At 38.4% G+C, this 19,094-nt stretch overlaps 1 protein-coding gene across 2 annotated transcripts in view; it reads right to left on the bottom strand.

Annotated features, from left to right (window-relative positions):
• Window positions 1-19,094, bottom strand: part of LOC111158329 (F-box and leucine rich repeat protein 4) — an 84,248-nt gene that overhangs the window by 52,956 nt on the left and 12,198 nt on the right. For both annotated transcript variants that reach the window (XM_022520305.1, XM_022520306.1), the window contains exons 2-3: window positions 14,062-14,179; window positions 12,830-13,413 (exon numbers count right to left, since the gene is read on the bottom strand). In XM_022520305.1, coding sequence (XP_022376013.1) covers window positions 12,830-13,341 — 512 coding nt within the window. In that variant the 5' untranslated portion in view covers window positions 13,342-13,413; window positions 14,062-14,179. The remainder of the gene's footprint in view (window positions 1-12,829; window positions 13,414-14,061; window positions 14,180-19,094) is intronic.

The raw sequence follows: 19,094 nt of genomic DNA, 5'->3' as shown, positions 1-19,094 counted from the left end.
CTTTGTAATCACTTCATATCTGCTACTTTTATAAAACCCATCAAACATAAAGAGCCTGGGAGGAGTCAAGATGGCGGAGAAGTAGCAGGCTGAGACTACTTCAGGTAGCGGGAGATCAGCTAGATAGCTTATCTAAAGATTGCAAACACCTACAAATCCAACGTGAGATCAAAGACAAGAAGAACAGCAACTCTAGAAACAGAAAAGCAACCACTTTCTAAAAGGTAGGACGGGCGGAGAAGTGAATCCAAAGCGACGGGAAGATAGACCGCGGGGGGAGGGGCCGGCTCCCAGCAAGCGGCGGAGCAACGGAGCACAAAATCGGGACTTTTAAAAGTCTGTTCCGCTGAGAGACATCGCTCCAGAGGCTTAACAGGGGTGAAGCCCACGCAGGGTCAGCGTGGCCTCAGGTCCCGCAGGGTCACAGAAGGATCGGGGGTGTTTGAGTGTCGCAGAGCTTACAGGTATTAGAACAGGGAAGCCGGCTACAGAGACAGAGCCGAGGAGTAAGCTCAAAGCTCGGGGTTACCTTGAACCGGTCGCAGGCTCGGTCAGCTCGGAGCGCGGCCGGAGGCAGGGTGACGGGAGTAAATCGGCGCTGGTCTCTGAGGGCGCACTGAGGAGTGGGGCCCCGGACTCTCAGCTCCTCCGGGCCGGAGACCAGGAGGCCGCCATCTTCATTCCCGCCCTCCGGAACTCTACGGAAAGCACTCAGGGAACAAAAGCTCCCGAAAGCAAACCCGAGCGGATTACTCAGCCCGGCCCCTGGTAAGGGCGGTGCAACTCCGCCGGGGGCAAAGACACTTGAGAATCACTACAACAGGCCCCTCCCCCAGAAGATCAACAAGAAGCCCAGCCAGGACCAAGTTCACCTACCAAGGAAGGAGTACAGTTTCAATACCGAGGAGAGCAGCGGAATTCCAAAGGAGGAGAAAGCAAAGCACGGAACTCATGGCTTTCTCCCCATGATTCTTTAGCCTTGCAGTTAATTTAATTTTTTTTCTTTTTCAATTTATTTTTCTTCTTCTGCTAAATTTTTTTAACTTTTACCCTTTTCTTTTTTAACGTTTTTTAACTAGTTTATCTAATATATATATATATATATTTTCCTTTTTATATTTTTTTCTTTATTGGTTTTCTTTTTTTAATTGTTTCTTTCTTTCTTTCTTTTTTTTTTTTCTTCTTTCTGAACCTCTTTTTATCCCCTTTCTCCCCCTCACGATTTGGGATCTCTTCTGATTTGGCTAAAGCATATTTTCCTGGGGTTGTTGCCACCCTTTTAGTATTTTACTTGCTCCTTCATCTACTCTTATCTGGACAAAATGACAAGGCGGAAAAATTCACCACAAAAAAAAGAACAAGAGGCAGTACCAAAGGCTAGGGACCTAATCAATACAGACATTGGTAATATGTCAGATCTAGAGTTCAGAATGACGATTCTCAAGGTTCTAGCCGGGCTCGAAAAAGGCATGGAACATATTAGAGAAACCCTCTCGGGAGATATAAAAGCCCTTTCTGGAGAAATAAAAGAACTAAAATCTAACCAAGTTGAAATCAAAAAAGCTATTAATGAGGTGCAATCAAAAATGGAGGCTCTCACTGCTAGGATAAATGAGGCAGAAGAAAGAATTAGCGATATAGAAGACCAAATGACAGAGAATAAAGAAGCTGAGCAAAAGAGGGACAAACAGCTACTGGACCACGAGGGGAGAATTCAAGAGATAAGTGACACCATAAGAGGAAACAACATTAGAATAATTGGGATTCCAGAAGAAGAGGAAACAGAGAGGGGAGCAGAAGGTATATTGGAGAGAATTATTGGAGAGAATTTCCCCAATATGGCAAAGGGAACAAGCATCAAAATCCAGGAGATTCAGAGAACCCCCCTCAAAATCAATAAGAATAGGTCCACACCCCGTCACCTAATAGTAAAATTTACAAGTCTTAGGGACAAAGAGAAGATCCTGAAAGCAGCCCGGGAAAAGAAGTCTGTAACATACAATGGTAAAAATATTAGATTGGCAGCAGACTTATTCACAGAGACCTGGCAGGCCAGAAAGAGCTGGCATGATATATTCAGAGTACTAAACGAGAAAAACATGCAGCCAAGAATACTATATCCAGCTAGGCTATCATTGAAAATAGAAGGAGAGATTAAAAGCTTCCAGGACAAACAAAAACTGAAAGAATTTGCAAATACCAAACCAGCTCTACAGGAAATATTGAAAGGGGTCCTCTAAGCAAAGAGAGACTCTAAAAGTAGTAGATCAGAAAGGAACAGACACAATATACAATAACAGTCACCTTACAGGCAATACAATGGCACTAAATTCATATCTCTCAATACTTACCCTGAATGTTAATGGGCTAAATGCCCCAATCAAAAGACACAGGGTATCAGAATGGATAAAAAAACAAAACCCATCTATATGTTGCCTACAAGAAACTCATCTTAAACCTGAAGACACCTCCAGATTTAAAGTGAGGGGGTGGAAAAGAATTTACCATGCTAATGGACATCAGAAAAAAGCAGGAGTGGCAATCCTTATATCAGATCAATTAGATTTTAAGCCAAAGACTATAATAAGAGATGAGGAAGGACACTACATCATACTCAAAGGAACTGTCCAACAAGAAGATCTAACAATTTTAAATATCTATGCCCCTAACGTGGGAGCAGCCAACTATATAAACCAATTAATAACAAAATCAAAGAAACACATCAACAATAATACAATAATCGTAGGGGACTTTAACACTCCCCTCACTGAAATGGACAGATCATCCAAGCAAAAGATCAACAAGGAAATAAAGGCCTTAAATGACACACTGGACCAGATGGACATCACAGATATATTCAGAACATTTCATCCCAAAGCAACAGAATACACATTCTTCTCTAGTGCACATGGAACATTCTCCAGAATAGATCATATTCTCGGTCCTAAATCAGGTCTCAACCGTTATCAAAAGATTGGAATCATCCCCTGCATATTTTCAGACCACAATGCTCTGAAGCTAGAACTCAATCACAAGAGGAAATTTGGAAAGAACCCAAATACATGGAGACTAAACAGCATCCTTCTAAAGAATGAATGGGTCAACCAGGAAATTAAAGAAGAGTTGAAAAAATTCATGGAAACAAATGATAATGAAAACACAACGGTTCAAAATCTGTGGGACACGACAAAGGCAGTCCTGAGAGGAAAATATATAGCGTTACCAGCCTTTCTCAAGAAACAAGAAAGGTCTCAGGTACACAACCTAACCCTACACCTAAAAGAGCTAGAGAAAGAACAAGAAAGAAACCCTAAACCCAGCAGGAGAAGAGAAATCATAAAGATCAGAGCAGAAATCAATGAAATAGAAACCAAAAAAGCAATAGAACAAATCAACGAAACTAGGAGCTGGTTCTTTGAAAGAATTAATAAGATTGATAAACCCCTGGCCAGACTTATCAAAAAGAAAAGAGAAAGGACCCAAATAAATAAAATCATGAATGAAAGAGGAGAGATCACAACAAACACCAAAGAAATACAGACAATTATAAGAACATACTATGAGCAACTCTACGCCAACAAATTTAACAATCTGGAAGAAATGGATGCATTCCTAGAGACATATAAACTACACAACTGAACCAGGAAGAAATAGAAAGCCTGAACAGACCCATAACCAGTAAGGAGATTGAAACAGTCATCAAAAATCTCCAAACAAACAAAAGCCCAGGGCCAGATGGCTTCCCGGGGGAATTCTACCAAACATTTAAAGAAGAACTAATTCCTATTCTCCTGAAACTGTTCCAAAAAATAGAAATGGAAGGAAAACTTCCAAACTCATTTTATGAGGCCAGCATCACCTTGATCCCAAAACCAGACAAGGATCCCATCAATAAAGAGAACTACAGACCAATATCCTTGATGAACACAGATGCAAAAATTCTCACTAAAATACTAGCCAATAGGATTCAACAGTACATTAAAAGGATTATTCACCACAACCAAGTGGGATTTATTCCAGGGCTGCAAGGTTGGGTCAACATCCACAAATCAATCAATGTGATACAACACATTAATAAAAGAAAGAACAAGAACCATATGATACTCTCAATAGATGCTGAAAAAGCATTTGACAAATTACAGCATCCCTTCCTGATCAAAACTCTTCAAAGTGTAGGGATAGAGGGCACATACCTCAATATTATCAAAGCCATCTATGAAAAACCCACCGCAAATATCATTCTCAATGGAGAAAAACTGAAAGCTTTTCCGCTAAGGTCAGGAACACGGCAGGGATGTCCGTTATCACCACTGCTATTCAACATAGTACTAGAAGTCCTAGCCTCAGCAATCAGACAACAAAAGGAAATTAAAGGCATCCAAATTGGCAAAGAAGAAGTCAAACTATCACTCTTCGCAGATGATATGATACTATATGTGGAAAACCCAAAAGACTCCACTCCAAAACTGCTAGAACTTGTACAGGAATTCAGTCAAGTGTCAGGATATAAAATCAATGCACAGAAATCAGTTGCATTTCTCTACACCAACAACAAGACAGAAGAAAGAGAAATTAAGGAGTCCATCCCATTTACAATTGCACCCAAAACTATAAGATACCTAGGAATAAATCTAACCAAAGAGACTAAGAATCTATACACAGAAAACTATAAAGTACTCATGAAAGAAATTGAGGAAGACACAAAGAAATGGAAAAATGTTCCATGCTCCTGGATTGGAAGAATAAATATTGTGAAAATGTCTATGCTACCTAAAGCAATCTACACATTTAATGCAATTCCTATCAAAGTACCATCCATTTTTTTCAAAGAAATGGAACAAATAATCCTAAAATTTATATGGAACCAGAAAAGACCTCGAATAGCCAAAGCAATATTGAAAAAGAAAGCCAAAGTTGGTGGCATCACAATTCCGGACTTCAAGCTCTATTACAAAGCTGTCATCATCAAGACAGCATGGTACTGGCACAAAAACAGACACATAGATCAATGGATCAGAATAGAGAGCCCAGAAATAGACCCTCAACTCTATGGTCAACTCATCTTTGACAAAGCAGGAAAGAATGTCCAATGGAAAAAAGACAGCCTCTTCACCAAATGGTGTTGGGAAAATTGGACAGCCACATGCAGAAAAATGAAATTGGATCATTTCCTTACACCACACACGAAAATAGACTCAAAATGGATGAAGGATCTCAATGTGAGAAAGGAATCCATCAAAATCCTTGAGGAGAACACAGGCAGCAACCTCTTCGACCTCAGCCGCAGCAACATCTTCCTAGGAACATCGCCAAAGGCAAGGGAAGCAAGGGCAAAAATGAACTATTGGGATTTCATCAAGATCAAAAGCTTTTGCACAGCAAAGGAAACAGTTAACAAAACCAAAAGACAACTGACAGAATGGGAGAAGATATTTGCAAATGACATATCAGATAAAGGGCTAGTGTCCAAAATCTATAAAGAACTTAGCAAACTCAACACACAAAGAACAAATAATCCAATCAAGAAATGGGCAGAGGACATGAACAGACATTTCTGCAAAGAAGACATCCAGATGGCCAACAGACACATGAAAAAGTGCTCCACATCACTCGGCATCAGGGAAATACAAATCAAAACCACAATGAGATATCACCTCACACCAGTCAGAATGGCTAAAATTAACAAGTCAGGAAATGACAGATGCTGGCGAGGATGCGGAGAAAGGGGAACCCTCCTACACTGTTGGTGGGAATGCAAGCTGGCGCAACCACTCTGGAAAACAGCATGGAGGTTCCTCAAAATGTTGAAAATAGAACTACCCTATGACCCAGCAATTGCACTACTGGGTATTTACCCTAAAGATACAAACGTAGTGATCCGAAGGGGCACGTGTACCCGAATGTTTATAGCAGCAATGTCTACAATAGCCAAACTATGGAAAGAACCTAGATGTCCATCAACAGACGAATGGATAAAGAAGAGGTGGTATATATACACAATGGAATACTATGCAGCCATCAAAAGAAATGAAATCTTGCCATTTGCGACGACGTGGATGGAACTAGAGGGTATCATGCTTAGCGAAATAAGTCAATCGGAGAAAGACAACTATCATATGATCTCCCTGATATGAGGGAGAGGAGATGCAACATGGGGGGTTAAGGGGGTAGGAGAAGAATAAATGAAACAAGATGGGATTGGGAGGGAGACAAACCATAATTGACTCTTAATCTCACAAAACAAACTGAGGGTTAATGGGGGGAGGGGGGTTGGGGGGGTGGGGGTTATGGACACTGGGGAGGGTATGTGCTATGGTGAGTGCTGTGAAGTGTGTAAACCTGGCGATTCACAGACCTGTACCCCTGGGGATAAAAAGATATTATATGTTTAAAAAAATAAAATTAAAAAAAAAAAAAAAACATAAAGAGCCTGTGAGTATTATACCTGGAGATAACACGGAAGTAGGAATGGAGAGATCAGTGTCACTCTCTAACCAACCTTGGGAGACTAAGGAAGAGTTCTAAGGAGTAGAGCAAGTTGTAGCAGGTTCAGAGTGAAGGAAAGCACACTGGACATCTTGCTCTTCCTGTGACAAGGCAGTAAAGCCCACCTAGAGTGCCAGGCTAGACCCAAGTACCCCTAGAGCTTAACTGCAAAAATCTTGAGGGTTCCTAACAACAGAACTGATTTCAACACTCTAATGTAAACCTATGCAGTTAAATAGAGCTAGCCATACAGATAGAAGGAACTGAAGTATGAATCATTTAAAACCATGTTGGTGAGAAAATGCATTCCTAATTTGGGACAGTATATTTCCAAAAATCATGAGGCAAATGGTCTTACTATTTGTAAACAGTAAACTCTTACTATTTGTTGCCACGCTAAAATGACATCAGATGTTAGAGAACACTATTGTCTGGGAAACAAGGACCGCACAGGACCCTGTAAAGTAATGGCCCATACTGGGTCACGACACATGTGGTCTAACCCTGTCTATTATGATTTAGCTTCACTGAGGAGTTTTTATGAGGCTTAACAGAAACACTGAAAATGTGATATAGAAATCACCTCTGCCAGGTCCTTTGCAATAAATAAACACACAACTAACACATGTTCTTCATGTATAGTTTGAACTGCATTATAATACAAATTACATTTTAAATTTACAAACATCAGCTTAAAGAAACCACTGCCTAGAGAAGATTCTATTTTAATAAGGTATTAATCCACTAAACTCCTCCCTACCTACCTTGCAGAATGGACAAAGTTAGATGATGCTTTAAATCGACTTCCTTAACCTTTCTAGTATATTTAAACATATCAGGATTAATGTTATTTTAGCAACATTTTGTTTCTTCTATGTAGCATGAATATTCTATATTTACTTACACATATATCTTAAATTGTGGATATGATAGTACAGAGAACATCATGGTTTTTTTAGTTTTTTTTTTTAATATCACCAGTTTTTAGAAATATTTAAAAATGTCTAAATATAAAAAACTTCCATGTATCTAAATTAGTTATTTATATTTTACATTTTCTTGATAACCTAAAAAGTAGCAAAAATTATAAAAAGAAAAAAATTATTTTATAGGTCTGTGGCCATCTGAATTAAACTAACATTAACCATAAGACCAATACAAATTGATCCTGAGGTGTCTGCATTAAAGTGGATTTTTATTTAAAATTTCCTAAAAGAATTACAATATATTATTTCAAAGTTAGAAAGAGAAAGGTATCTATTTTATTCAACAAGAGAATATGCCAATATTACTTTATTCTGGAAAACTGAAGCCAGAATCTTAAAACCTAGTCAGCGAAAACAAGCAAGCAAATACAAACAAATGTACATGTGCACACATGTGGATGAACACACACACACACACACACACACACTCCTTACTGTGAGACAGCCCAACTCTTTCAATCCTGTTGACCCAGTACAGTGTTAAGGAGATCAGACTGCTTTCAGTCATGCCCTCTGTAGTCTATACATTTATCTGTTTACTATGTACTCGCATACTGTGTGTGTGTGTGTGTGTGTGCGCGCGCGCACGTGTGTGTGTGGGGGGGGGCAAATCTGACAGACTCCAATGTCCTATGTAAGTATTTAAATCTACAGTATTACATATGAAAATTCAGCTTGGAATTCCATTCTGGCTGTGCTCAGAGCACTTAATTCTGGGATGGTAGCCAAGGGCATTCTCTTCGTCGGCCCACTTATTTCCCCATTCTGTTGATTGTACTACTGAATGCCTACTATGTGTCCAGTACCTAGAAACAAAGAAACAAACTACTCCATCTCCGTGATGTTAATTTGTTGCTGCCCCCACTGAGAACATCTCTCTAGGGCTCCCCAGAAGCAACTGGTAAATAGAGAAAGAAAGATGTTCACCAATGGAAACCAGAGAAAAAGTTTTCCAGCATACTTAGGTTGGAAACCTGGCACATGGATGCAAAAAGCTTCCCTTCTAATCAAAATTTCTCCTGGTTGATAAGCGCATCTAGCAGCCAGCACAAAGAAAGTTCTCTTGCTAACACTGCTCCGTTCCATCAGCCGAAAGTGAAAGGATAGAAGAGGAGCACCAACGAGAATAAAAGAAGAGTATTCTGATACACACCTACTCACTCCCTGCCTCCCAGCCCATCTCTAATTGGAACTAACTAGCATCTGCTTTAACAAAATCATGCTTGTTGGCCTACAAAGTCAGGACCACACTATGACCAATTTGTGAAATTGTTGTTTAAGCAACTCCCTTTGGCAGCAAATTCACTCTAGGACAGCCACTTTCTGCTTTCTTAACTTCAGTATTATATAACTGAGTGCTTTTAACACTCAGAAAAATCCATACCACTGAATTTTATCCCCAAATAACTTTATTCTAATCAGTTTCTTTAATATGACCTCAATTTATCCTTTTCTTTTCTTCTCTTTTCCTGTCTCTTTCTTCCAATGTGTAACCCCATGCTAGCCTATCTTCTGACCCTTACACAAGCATCCATTAAGATCTTACCCTCAGGACAGGGACATTGGATACTACCGGTTTTCTTTTCTTTGAATCAGGCACTAGCCAAGATGTCAGAAGACTTTGAAATCTTATAGAACTACCTGTAACTTGTCTACTTCACTTACTGAACAAAAAAAGGAAACCAGACAAAATGGGAAAAGACTGCTTTTAATTTTTGAATGTTCTGGGACTACAAGTCCATTTCATGCCAATTCCTGAGCCACTCCCAACACACTCGCTTGCTAACTCTTACGGTAGGCATAAAACCATGTGCTCAATTAAAATAATAGGCAGTACAGTCCAGGGGTTCCTAAACAACAGCGTGTGATGGAGATTTCCATGAATAAATGTGAAAAATAAGGAAATGTATTGGTGTATATAAAAATATGCACACATATACATGTAAAATCGCCAACCACTCTTTAGATTCTGATCATGCCAATTTCCCAGTATAAACTGAGGTTTCTTTTATGAAGTGATGGTGATGATAAATAGTTAGTATTTAATGGGTTTGCCTTTTTAGGTGTACTTATTTAGCAAAGTAAATAATCTGACAATCTATATCAGTTCTCTAATGTTTACTATTATTATGTTTCCTAGTTTATGAGAGCCAACGCCCCCTATCTGTACTCCACTCAGACCTCCTGGGAAGTTCTGTGGGCCCACCCTCCTCACGTCCTTGCTTTGCGGCTAAGGGCTTCTCCCTGCAGCCTTCTTCAGAGAACTACTTGGGCTCCTAGAGCCTCTTCGTCCAGAGAGTGGCCTGTGCCTGGCAGATTTCCATTCCCCTTGCCACTCCTCTAGCCCCCAGTCCAAGACAAACTGCTGTAGAAACCTAAGAGCCCAGCTCCCCAGCAACTTTTCCTCCAGGCTGACTGGGACTTCTTATGAAAGTGCATCCTTGTCTGACTTCTTCCCTTCCCTGCAGTGCTCTCCCCACTCTCATAGTGGTTCCTCCAGGAGCCTTTCCATTGCAATCCTCTGCATAACAACAGTCCTCTCAAGGTCTGCTTCTCAGACACTGGATCTAAGAGCCCTGTGATTTCCAAAGTCTGGAAACCACTAGTCTAGATCTAAAGAATGGCACTTCCATGCTTGTGGCCCTTTGCTAGCTTGTTGTCTACATTCAAACCTTGTCACTTCTTTAAACACCAAGACCTCACCTCACGACTTCACCTTTGCAATGTGCTGTTCTTTCTCCACCTTTCCTATCCAAACTAAAGCTTCACTCAACTTTTGGGTCTCTGTTAAGTCACTTCCTTAAGGAAGACCTCTCTGAGCCCCACAGACTAGGTTTGCCCTCCACCAGCACATGATCTCTATGATCTCCCAGTCTTCTTCCAGGCTGGCCTGTAACATTCAAACAACAAGAGCCAGGTTTGTCAGGTTCTTTGTTTGTTCCCAGCAGTGAAGCGGCAGAGAAGGTGATCAATGTTTCTGTTTAAAGAAATTCACCAAAATGTTAACAGTTACTTAATCTGGGGAGAGTTGTAGGTTTTTGTGTTTTTTCCCCCCCATGTATTTTCTTTCTTGATATTTTATAACAAGTTTTTTAAAATAATGAAACCTCTACTGATTTCATAATCAGTAAAATTTAAAAGGTCCTTTTTTATCCTGCAATAACATATATTGGTTAGATTCCTTTTCTCTTAAAATTTAAAGGAATGGTATTTTCTGTGGAATAAAGCTAAAAATAAAATAAGCAAATTCTAATTATTGCTACATTTGTAAATAAAGTTGTCACTTTAATCACAACCATATACCACAACTCTAGGAACCCAAGAGCATGATTTATATTCAAAATGAGTTATGCAGACATTATGGTTTAAAGATATTACATGTTTCATAGATCTCATTCCCAAATTTACCTAGCTTTTCAGGGGAAAAAGTGCTTAACTTTGTAGGAAAGAGACAAAGAATGACAGAAGCCAATAAAAACAATTCTCACGTAAGAAAGGATCCTGCCCAAAGTACTTTTTTTCTCAGAAACAAACCAAAACGTATCTGTATATTAAAGGATGTGGTTTCCTGTTGTTTTTTTTTTTTTAAATAGGCTCATTAATAATATTCACGATGAATTACCAAGGTCATTCTGAAAAGACAAATAAAGATTATTCCAGCAGTCTCCAGCTTGAGCTGAGCTGTACTCTGCATTTGTTTCCTGAGACTGGGGAGGTGTTCCCTTAGAGTTGAGGGGACGAGGGCCTTCAAGGAAGCAGTGTAACTGATCCTTGTCCCCGCTCCTCCTTCAGTGGCAGCTGGGGACTGACAACTTAACAGGGGCCCACAAACTGCTCCGGCGTTAGAATAAGTTCAAATCGGCAGGGCTTCTTGTCTATTTTGTTCTTGTTCACTGCTGTATCCCCAGTACACAAATCAACACTTAGCACATGGAAGACACACATATATTTAATAAATTAATTAGTAAAGTGATATTAGGATCAGTGGTATCAACAAGTAATAGAAAAACGAGCAAATAATATGATTAGATAGTAAATAAATGGCTCTTAAACATGAAGGCATATTCAACCTCAGAGATAATAAATATTTTAACTTAAGGTTTACATGAGATAACATTTTCACCTACCAAAATGACAAAAATATTAAAATTTATGAACACACTCTGTAGATGAGGCCTGGACAAAACATGTATGCATATACAATACTAGCAGGAATATAAATAAGCAGAGCTTCTTTGAAGAGAAATTTGGCACTATATATCAACACAGCAAATGCGTAGACCCCACCCCCGGCCCAGCAATTCTTTTGGGATCTTAACCCACAGACATACTTGCACATACGGAAACTGATTCATGACACGGTTATTCATTGCATTAATGTTCATAAGAGCAAAAGTATGGAAAAAATAAGTACCCATCAAAAGGTGATTGGTTAATAAGTGGGGACACATATACACTGTGCTTTACTTGCAACCACAGAAAAGAATGAGGAACCTCTCTTTGCACTTATATGAAAAGGTACAGTATATGCCACTAGGTGAAACAAGGTAGAGGATGGTGTGAAGAGTCTGCTTACTGTTTGTGTATAAAGAAAACAAAAATATATTTGTATTTGCTTATATCTTCATAAGGAAACTCTGAAAAGAAATAAATGAGTGGATAAAAGTGGTTTCTTTGAAGACGGCTGGGCCTTAGGCACAGGGAGAACAGAGTACATGCAAGACTGCATTATGTGCTTTTTAAATTACTGAACCATGTGAATATACCACTGGATCAGGAGTTATATTTTTTTAAAAAGAGGAGGCTGAGCTACAAAAAGAGAGAGAGGGGCATTGCTGCACAAATTGATGTAAATAAATAGGCTTTTAGAAAGAATGTATGAATCAAAGCAACATTTGTTTTTAAATGAATATGCTTGCTACAAAGACATTCTCCTAAGATTAAAACTAATTCCCTAAGTACCTCTCCTAAAGTATCACTCTATATAGATCTACTTTGAGTTACTGTGTGTAAAAGCAGTAACATGACGCTTGTTTGAAAATATGTTACTGGTCATATTTCCTACAAACTTCTCAGACTGGCCCACATCCCAATTAGCTGAAATCACGTTTTTTGTTTATAGTAACTTGTGACACACAAATCTCATGATCTATGAATATTACAGCATGAAATGTTAAAGGTATAAAGAATGAGTACAGCTTTAAATGCATGATCTTTCTTTTCCCTATCAGAAAACTAAAGAAAATTTTAAAATCCAATTTGTTCAAATTACCTAAAAGAGTAAGAAAAGACCTCCATTATTAAAACAAACAAAACCTCTCAGCCATATAACTTGGTCATTAAAAAATGAGTCTTACCTTACTTCAGCTGGTGGAATTGGGGAATAGGGATTTGCAGAACAAGCCAGAATTCTGATGACTGCTCCAGGATGATAGGTTTCCAGAACATGAACGGCTGTTGGATACACCTGTTGTTCAAATGCAAGTTCCACGTAGTCTTGGCTTTGAAAATTAGGCGGTGTCCTCTTGAATGGCAAGGAAGCACTAGGACACTGATCCCACCATGTTCCGTAAGTTCGAAATACAGCTGTCTGAGTGAAGTCACCAGAACTTGGAAATACATTTGGTTCACCTGCCAAATTCCACATGGTATAGGACATACTGTTCTCACTTCCATAATGGGAACTGAAATCGACTACTTCTTTGGCATACTGAACCACCTCTGCGTTGAGAGGGGAAGTCCGGCTGTTTGATTCTATAGTTCTATGGCTGTTCATCATTTCTCCTCTTGCAGCTGTCCTGGCTCGGCGCCGAAGGCATATATAATAAAACATAGTCAGAACTGTTAACATGGGAAAGACTGGTGACATCTAGGTGTGAATTATGAGGCTTCAAAAGGTCAGGTGTCCTCAGTAAGACGCATGAACTCTTTGAACGATGTTCTAAAAAAAATGGATGGCTTGGTAAAGTAAAAATAATTCAAATATACAGAAAAATGCATGGATAAGATAATAATCAGTCTTTTCTCTCAATGTAATTTCCCAGAATGAAACTGGAAAACCACAATTCACTGTAAATGTAAATCTCTGGTATAATTTACGAATGAATTTTTAAGAAACCTAGATATTGATAATGCATATAATTTTATGCTATATGGGAAGCAAAACTGATATTATAAGGTAATGGAAAGTATATGATCCAAAAAACTCTATTTTATACAAAATTATGACTATCTTTCAAAAAATACTAAAATCCTTGAACTTTTAAAATGAAAATCATTTAAAATATATGGCTAGCCACTGAAACACTGCTTTAAATCCAAAAGAAGGCATTTTATAATTTCACATTTTAACACATGATTCCCTATTGTTAATTATTACTCACCTCCAAACTTGATAGGTACAGATTTCACATTATGGGAATACAGTTTTCTGGAGCTGACAGTTAATCCAGACCAACTAAATTAACTGCCTTACACATCACAGATCACCAGACAGTGTTTAATTTATAACTCTTAGCAGTATTTGTTAGGGTAGTCCATGGCTGGCTGGCATCTGGTTTGCTGCCAGATACTCTTAGAAATCACTCACCCCAGAGAGAATGGTCACAGGATACACACAGGAAATGCAAAAGTTGGCATTCATCCATGTGGCCTGAAAACTGCATGCTGATTTCAGGTTCAAATGTTGAAATGTCACATTCTCTTACCTATAAGACAACAGTTTTAGAAGATCTTTTTATTTCCAACTTAGGAAGTAAAATATCCCCAAAAGATTACAGATCATCTTTTAGATAATAGACAAACATTGATAAATAGCTACTTATTAAGCAGAACTTTCAAACTGAACAGGTCATATATTTTGGAATTTTGTGGACAATTCTGAATAATTTTAATATTTTGTGACAGACTGTAATAAAAATGTAATAATGACCCCTTTCTATATACACAACATAAACCTATAGCTTATGGGTCCACATATGTGGGCAGACCTATATTACGGGGACCAAAGCATATTATTTCTCTTATTGTTTTATTTTTCTTTTTAAAACATTTCTGAGTGTAGTTGACACACAATGTTACATTAGGTTCAGGTGTACAACATAGTAATCTAACATCTCTACATGTTATGCTATGCTCACCACAAGTGTAGTTACCATCTGTCACCATATGCTATTAGAGTATCATTGACTATATTCCCTGTGCTGTACCTTTTATTCCCACAACTTATTCATTCCATAACTAGAGGCCTGTGTCTCTCACTCCTCACCCATGTTGCCTGTTCCTCACCCTCCTTTCCTCTAGCAACTAACAGTGTTCCTTGTATTTATACGTCTGATTCTTTTTGTTTATTCGTTTTGTTTTTTAAATTCCATATAGAAGTGAAATCATGAGGTATTTGTCGTTCTCTAATTTTTTTAAAGATTTTATTTATTTATTTAACAGAGATCACAAGTAGACAGAGGCAGGCAGAGAGAGAGAGAGGGAGGCAGGCTCCCTGCTGAGCAGAGAGCCCAATTCAGGGCTTGATCCCAGGACCCTGGGATCATGACATGAGCGAAGGGCAGAGGCTTTAACCCACTGAGCCACCCAGGCACCCCTCTCTAATTTCAACTAACATAATGGCCTCTAGGTCCATCCATGTTTTCCCCACAATGGCAACATAATCCTTTTTATGGCCATATAATATTCTTTTTTATGGCCATATAATATTCCTGTGTGTGTGTGTGTGTGTGTTTACATCTTCTCTATCCATCCATCTATCAATGGACATTTAAGTTGCTTCCATATCTGGCTAGTTAAATAATGATGCAAAGAACATAGTGGAGCATATCCTTTTGTGTTACTGTTTTTGTTTTCTTTGGGTAAATACCCAGTGGTGGAATTATTGGATTATATGGTATTTCTATTTTTAATCTTTTGAAGAACCTCCATGCTGTTTTCCAAAGTGGCTGCACCAATTAGATTCCCACCACCAGTGCACAAGGGTTTCTTTTTCTCCACATCCTCGCCAACACTTGTTATTTCTTGTCTTTTTGATTTTAGCCACTCTGACAGGTGTCAGGTGATATCTCATTGTGGTTTTGATTTGCATTTCCCTGATGATTAGTGATGTTGAGCATCTTTTCATGTGTCTAGTGGCCATCTGTATGTCTTCTTCAGAAAAATGTTCAGGTCCTCTGCCCATTTTTTTTAAATCTTTTTTTAAGGTTTTTATTTTATTTTACCTATTTATTTGACAGAGAGAGAGATCACAAGCAGGCAGAGAGGCAGGCAGAGAGAGAGAAGGAAGCAGGCTCCCCGCTGAGCAGAGAGCCCGATGTGGGGCTCAATCCCAGAACCCCGAGATCATGACCTGAGCCCAAGGCAGAGGCTTAACTCACTGAGCCACCCAGGTGCCCCCTCTGCCCATTTTTTAATCAGACTATTTCTTAAAGGCAGGATCTAGCCAAAGATCTTCATTTCTCAAAGTACTCAGTACACGGTAGGCACAAAATATTTGACATGTTGACAGAAAGGTGATGAACAAACAAAAAACACTATAAATCTAAAATAATTTAAGATTACATAATAGCATTCTTGTGCCTCTTAATCCCAGCCAGATCCAAACACAGTGAAAGGCTTGACAAAATATAACCAGTAAAACAGTAGAGAATTGAGCTTGAAACAAGTGAGGATAATCCATAGTTGTAAGAAACAGAGGAAAGAGAGCAAGAGCTGAAGCTACTATAACTTCTGGAACCAGGTACAAGCCTTAATGGTTATAAGTGGACTTACACCGTACAGAGAGGTTATTTCAAGCCACAGGTATGTGGAAAGATCTTCATAAAGCCAAAAAACAGGAAAGATCATCCTATCTGTTAAAACCAGAAATATGAAAACTCACTGACCAGGAAGCCTAAGGAGACATGACCTCAATTTGGGTAATGGGGAAAAGTCCGCAGAGGAAAATCAGAATCCTGTTAGGTGTACACCATGCATACAGCATGCGCTGAAATTCACACTACATTCATGAGTTAGAATCTCTACCCCTTCCCCAAGCAAAAAAATTTGAAGATAAAGTAGCCCTGAAATGGTAAAACTTTAGAAACTGTCAGGGACAGATGTGAAACCTCTTTACAGGGATACTTCCAGGATGCATGACACAGGACAGACTAAACCCTTACTAAAGATAGATCACAGTAAAAACTTACGGACTCCAAGGGAAGATGAACCATGATGAAGGACAGTCAGTAGGCAGGCTCACTAAATGGAGAAATTCGTACCCCAAGAACAAGAAATAACAGAACGGTATTCATTGTTTTTGTACCACACCCAGTGCTCTATGCAATCCGTGCCCTCTCTAATACCCACCACCTGGTTCCCCCAACCTCCCACCGCCCCCACCTCTACAAACCCTTCAGATTGTTTTTCAGAGTCCATAGTCTATTAGAGAGGGCACGGATTGCATGGAGCACTGGGTGTGGTACAAAAACAATGAATACTGTTATGCTGAAAATAAATTTTTAAAAATGATTTAAAAAAAAGAAATAACAGAACAATCTGAACAAGGCATTTTTTAGAGAAGAGTAACAAAACATGTATTAAAATAAATAAGGTGTTTCTGCAGTGCACATTCCTAGTGCTGATGTACCAGGAATCAAGGAATCAGATTCACCTCAGGAAATATAACACCAAGGGCTAAAGTATAGGTCATGTTATAAATGTGGGAAAAAATAATTATCTAGTATATCACTTCTTTATTCAAATATTTCACCTACCACAAGTATAAATCTATCACAAAAAAATTACAACTGCACAAATCTCAAATCTTTAATGCCAAAATTTAAAATGAGACAACTCTTTTACCATATACACTTTATTTCAAAATAGGTCCCCAGGGATATTAACAAGGGTAATTGCTCAAAGAATTTACTTGCTTCTTCTCTTTCTTAAAAGAATAAAATAAACTATAAAAATGAAATTTAGGAAATAAAGAACAATTTATAAGTATCCAACTCAACCAACAGACAATTAGAAGACTGCATGTTTTATTCCTGGAAACCTTCAAAAAAAAAAAAAAAAACAGAATTCTCTGTGCTAAAGTGGACAGATGAGTTTGGCTATATAATCTTTTTCTTAAGATTTATTTATTTATTTGCAAGAGACAGAGAGGAAAGGGAGGGAGCACATGGGGTTGGGGCAGAAAGAGAGGGAGAAAGTCCCAAGCCAACTCCAAGCCAAGCACAGAACCAGAAATGAGCCTCAATCCCAGGACCCTGAGATCATGACCAGAACTGACCAGAAGGGAAACTGAAAGCTGGAAGCTCAACCAACTGCGGCCACGCAGACGCCCCTGGCTATATGATCTTTGGACATCACTTCTCACTCCACAGTCTATATAAACTGCTTCAAATAGGCTTCTTTCACTTTCTTTACAAAACTGAATTTATCAGAAAGTAGAAATGTTATAAAACATCTGTTTTATAGAAATATCTGTAAAATAAGAAATCATCATTCATGTGAACTTTCATGATCATTCTTGGCATAAAGATTGAGACAGATTGTGAAAAGTCGAATTCTATTTGACACACCAAGCCCCAAACTTTCTGTTTCCCAGCTAGCTTTTACGATTATAGATTATAGGATAATACAAAAGCAGCAAGAATGCAATATAAGCAATATCATCTTTAAGCTGGGTTAAAGTTAAGTAAAATTTTGCACTGAAGTAACATATATAAAAGTGAGTTATAAACTATAAATATATATACTATAAAATCAAACTTCTGCAGAGTAGAAGAGAAATGTAAATGGATGCTTTATTTTTCCAACTATGAATAACAATAATCATTTTTTGTAAGATAAAGCTAAAAATGACAAGTTTTTGAAAGAAGGAAGAGCAGTACACAGTACACTGAAAAAGCAAATATATTTTTTTCCAGCCATACCATTCAGAAAAATGTAATAAAATTAAAACCTGTTTTTGAAAATGTAAACAAGGCATAGAAATAAAAAAGGAAGTGTGCAAACCCATTGTTAACCCCTTTTGTTGATTCTAAGCTCCTTTCCAATCAACTAAGATGATGCTATTAAAATGTTTTTGAGGGGGTAGAACATATGGAGAAGAAAGGATAGCTCACTCTACTCTTCCCTGGGAAATGAAGCTGAAAAAGGTAATAGAGCCATAGTCTCAGGACTCATGTGGGCAGCAACGGCCAATGCTGAAGTCCAAATTGTCCATGTACTGTCTGGACTTTTGCCAAGGCATGGAGGCAATTTGTGATAACCAATGAATATCCCAACGGGCAATGAACCAAATGCAAAAGACACAATAACTCTATTTTATGAGGAGAATGGGATTCAAAGACAAAATGACTCTTCCCACCTGGCGCAAATAAATAAATATTAGTCTGGTACACTCAAGGGATCCAAAAGGGTGATTATAAAATATACCTTTAGAGACATTTCTTTTCCAATTTATTCAAAATGCTACTTTAATTTTTAAAACTCTCACAACATATAAGAATATTATTTTCCATTTAACAAAAGTCACAATTACAAATAGGGTCATCCTTATTTTATTAGTTATTTAATCCAATTACTTACCAACAATGGCTATGAGGGGAGAAATTCTCCACAACACAC

This window comes from Enhydra lutris, unplaced genomic scaffold (genome assembly GCF_002288905.1).
Source record: "Enhydra lutris kenyoni isolate GAN:26980312 unplaced genomic scaffold, ASM228890v2 scaffoldscaffold58, whole genome shotgun sequence".
Classification (NCBI taxonomy): domain Eukaryota; kingdom Metazoa; phylum Chordata; class Mammalia; order Carnivora; family Mustelidae; genus Enhydra; species Enhydra lutris.
This window is presented reverse-complemented; position numbering and strand designations above follow the sequence as displayed.